Here is a 4,139-nt window from a genome sequence, read left to right as displayed (position 1 = left end):
ACCCTTTCACAGGGGTCGCCTAAGACCATCGGAAAACACATATATAATTACATATTGTTTTTGTGATTAATCACTATGCTTTAATTATGTTCAATTTGTAACAATGAAAATACATCCTGCATATCAGATATTTACATTACAATTCATAACAGTAGCAAAATTACAGTTATGAAGTAGCAACAAAAATAATTTTATGGTTGGGGGTCACCACAACATGAGGAACTGTATTAAAGGGCCGCGGCATTAGGAAGGTTGAGAACCACTGCTGTAGTGCTCATGAGGTGCTTGTCCCAGATCTGACCACCAAGGACGAAACAGGCTTTCTCTTCATTCCCATGGTCATTAGAATTTTACCTCTACACCCGCTTCTCTGAAATTCTGTAATTGGGATAAGAAAGAGGGCGGGCTTCTTGTTCAGGACCCTGTGCAACATTTTGTATTTTTTTCCCTGTAGTTCAGCTTCTTGTAGCCCTCTCTCTAGGAACCTCTCAGTGTGGAGCAGTGTAGGCTCAGAGACCACCAACCATCAAGAATGGGCTCTGTCTCTCAACTCCCAAGGGCCCTGCCAGCTTGTGATCTTTGAACATCCATCTCCTTGGATGAGTTACATAAGTGATAGGTGGGTAATGTCACCTACTTAGGGGTCTCAGCCCTGCGATGGCTCCAAAACACCACATATTCACCATCTCTCCCAGGAGCACATTGAATCCTCCTGGAACTGGACCTCCAGGAGACACCAGATGGGACAACACCTAGCTTCATAGTTAAGCCCTTACTCTGAAATTCTAAATTACACAGAGAAAATTCTTTTCTTTGGCCATTGTTCCCAAAGACACCAGGAAAACCATTGCTGAACTGTGATGTAGCAATGAACAAAGGGCTAGAGGTGTTCCTGAACTTTCCTATTTGGGATTTGCATATCCGAGAAAACATACCCTAATTAGAGAGAAACCAGTTATTAACTAGAACAGAGGAACTAGATCATGTCATCCTCTTCCTGCTCTACTGCCCCGCCCCACACTCCTTTCTGGTAACACTGAGGGTATAAATTGTGGCTGGGCTCTGTGTGTGCATTCACATCAGAAGCCAAAATGAAGACATGCACAGTCTTTGTTCTAGTGGCTTTCATCACCGTGGGGATGGAGATGGCCTGTGGTGACCCTCTGACACCTCTTGTCCAAGGTAAGGGTGCTGAGGGGGGTCCTACCTGACAGCAGAGAAGGCTCAGAGCCCAGCTTCAGACCTGAAGATGGTTTGGCACAGAAGCAGGCAGTGTGTTCACTGCAGAATGGAGATTTTGGACTGATCAGATCCACATTCTTTGACTTTCAGGAGTGATCACCCTGCATTCCCATTCTTCTTATCTGATCAGATTGGGTCTGATTAGAAGTTGGGGTTTTCTCTAGATATGCCTTGGATGCGGGACTCCAACAGGAGTAACTCCGTGATCAACATGGGATATGTGTGAGGTGGGGAGATGGCTGTCTGTGATCAGAGATTTTTCTAATATCTTATAAGGTGGAAAGAAGAGGGTTATGACAGCGCAGGTTTCTTGTCTGCTGGGACTGTGCAGCCTTTGGAGCAGGGAGAACATTCTCCTAAGGGCCTGACTGTGAAAATGGGGGCTCTAGAGTAAAAGTGGAGCTGCTGAGGCTGAGGGTTGGATCCAGGAACATGAAGGAAGGAATGGAAGAGGTGGGAGTCCTGCTAGTGGCGAGGCCATCCGACCTCAAACACCAGTTCTCACGCCTGTATAGTGACTGTTCCAGATTGCACAAAAACCATTGTATGTTTCAGAGCAACAAAGACCTGGAGTCTGCCCCAAGGTGTCCGAAGATTTCGTTGGTCATTGTTCTGTTGGATGCATAGGAGATGCATCATGTCCCAAGCGAATGAAATGCTGCAACCATGGATGTGGTCGTGTCTGCAAAATTGCTCTCCCTGCAGTGAGTATAAATCAGTCAAGAGCTGCCCAGGGGTGCAATAACTTCCTAGTGGACTTTGCTAAGGCAGATGAGTGCTCACGTGTCCACTCCCTGCAGGAGTCTGGATAACCCAAGGGAAAGAGTCTGGAAATGAATGGCAGAAGGACACCTGGCTGCATTATCCAAGACCCTCTCCTCGAAGAGAAGCCCCATCCCTATCCCTGGGTGGCTCTCAGTTGAGACAAGTAACCATGATCCTAGGTTCTCAGGTCATTATTATCCCAGGGTTTCCCACCCTTCTTCTCCTTCCCCACCAAGGGGGCTTCACTCTTCCTGGAAATGAATGTTTGTGGGAAGATGGGGAAAAGGAAAGGGAACACCAATTATTGAGTATCTTCTGTGTTTGTCAGGCATTGTGCTGAAGCTGAGATAAAAAGATAAACACAACCAGACGAGGAAGACAGAACTATGTAAATAATTACAACAGTGTAACCATGGCTTTGTACTAGTTTCTACTAAGGTCGTGGGCGCAAAGGGAAAGTTATTGGCTTTGCCTGGGAGGTTGGATCAGTGCGTGTTGGGAAGGTTGTTGGAGAGTAGAGAACATTTAAGGAAGTGCTTAAAGGAGGCATAAAGTTTGCTGGAGGAAGGAAGGGAAGTTCAGATGGTGGGAGAAGTGTGGGTCCGTTGGAGATGGGAAAGTGACTGTGGTAGAAGTTGCAGCATTTCAGAGGCACAACATCTCAGCATCTTAGCAGAGGGTCATCTAAGCCAGGGTCCAAAGAAGAGTGAGATGCCTGTCAGTTTGGTAGACTGCTGGAGGTTTCTGAACAGAGGAAATGTCACGATCAAATTTGTATTTCAGAAGGGTGGCTTGGGCGGCCCAGTGAAAGATGGACAAGGTGTTTATTAAGCGTGCCTGGAGACCAGCCCCAGAAGATTTCTCATGAATCTGATGCTTGGCTAACAAGACTCTTCTACAAACCATTCCTGGCTATTCTCTATCCCTGGACTTGCAGCTCTAGAAGATGAAGATCTAAAGTGGTGGAGTGACCACTTCTAAAGAGCTTTTGTCTAAAATAAACCTTATCTGTGGCACGATTCAGGCTCTGTCATTCTTCCCATTTAGGCATTCTAGTGGACCCTCTGTGGATGGGCAGGACCATATGTGTGTCCTGCACTGAGCCCATGAATGCAAGGTACTCATGAAAGATCAGAGGCAAGATCCTTCCAGCTAGTTCCTTTCCTCCTTCCATGTCCATGTCTCTAGACAGGGCAAAGGGCATAATAATATTTTCTCAATCATTCTGTGAATAAAAATGACCTTCTAGCACTTAGCAAGCCTATTGGAGCAGGACTGGATGCCTAACTCCAAGAGAGCAACCCCAGCCCTTGGGATGTGGGACTTCGAGTGGCAAAGACTGGGAAGTGCCAGCTCCTGCCCTGGAGTGACTAGGAGTTAGGGTACAGTTAGGACAGAGGCTCTGTGGGTGGAGTCTTTGATTCAGAGTTTTCCTGAGACAGAGGATAAACCTAGGTCTCCCAAAGAAGCCTTGACAAAAACTATGGTCTGAGCTGACCGCTACAAGCTCCATCTCCCAGCGCTCTCTGTTCACTTTCCCACCTTGATTCCCCCCACTTAGCCTGCCGAGTTTGGTCTCCCATATCAACTTGTCCCTGTCCATCACGCTGCTGTTGCTTCTCCATAGCACATCTTATAACCCCAGTGGCCCATGGCCTCACCAGTCTGTACATGGGAATGAGCATATTAGCATCAATATCTTCTTTTACTGGTTGGTCATCTACGTCCCAAACCCCAGCATGCTTTAGTCACTCTTGGTCATTTATGGGGGTTCATAGACACCTCTAACATGGTCTCAAACAATTTCACCTATTGTCTGCCATTCTGAATGCCAAAGATACTTGAGGATGGCTTCCCACAACTTCCACTTACGTTTCTGCCCTTCAGATAGTCCTGAAATCCCTAGAAAGTTGTTTGTGCTCTTTTGTGAGCTTCTCATTTTTTTTCTCGCCTGCATTCCAACCCCCTTTATATTTTGGAGAAAACTCTTCTTTCTCCTTATGGAAATTGACAAGGGCCAGACAGTCTCACCCTGCTTCCTAGCAGGTAGGGTTTGGAATTAGGATGCTATTTTCTGATGATGTGGATTGATAGGGAGTGACACTTAAGACTTATGAATTGTCAAAACCAAT

The 4,139-nt window shown here is 46.3% G+C and overlaps 1 protein-coding gene across 1 annotated transcript; it reads left to right on the top strand.

Moving 5' to 3' along the window:
• Positions 1 to 1,063: 1,063 nt before the first annotated feature.
• Positions 1,064 to 3,023, top strand: LOC102243887 (WAP four-disulfide core domain protein 18). The gene is made up of 3 exons (XM_005879932.2): positions 1,064 to 1,182; positions 1,798 to 1,946; positions 2,791 to 3,023. Exons 1-3 carry the CDS (start codon positions 1,092 to 1,094, stop codon positions 2,836 to 2,838), a joined length of 288 nt encoding a protein of 95 aa, XP_005879994.1. The 5' UTR covers positions 1,064 to 1,091; the 3' UTR covers positions 2,839 to 3,023.
• Positions 3,024 to 4,139: the final 1,116 nt, after the last annotated feature.

The sequence above is a fragment of the Myotis brandtii genome, unplaced genomic scaffold, assembly GCF_000412655.1.
Source record: "Myotis brandtii unplaced genomic scaffold, ASM41265v1 scaffold617, whole genome shotgun sequence".
NCBI classification, from domain to species: domain Eukaryota; kingdom Metazoa; phylum Chordata; class Mammalia; order Chiroptera; family Vespertilionidae; genus Myotis; species Myotis brandtii.
This window is presented reverse-complemented; position numbering and strand designations above follow the sequence as displayed.

What these genes read in the sequence shown, in the direction of transcription:
- LOC102243887 (XM_005879932.2), top strand. Translation starts at nt 1,092, where the DNA reads ATGAAGACATGCACAGTCTTTGTTCTAGTGGCTTTCATCACCGTGGGG. An exon ending in TCTGACACCTCTTGTCCAAG is followed by an intron (nt 1,183 to 1,797) that starts GTAAGGGTGCTG and finishes TGTATGTTTCAG; the next exon opens with AGCAACAAAGACCTGGAGTC. An exon ending in GCAAAATTGCTCTCCCTGCA is followed by an intron (nt 1,947 to 2,790) that starts GTGAGTATAAAT and finishes TTTGTATTTCAG; the next exon opens with AAGGGTGGCTTGGGCGGCCC.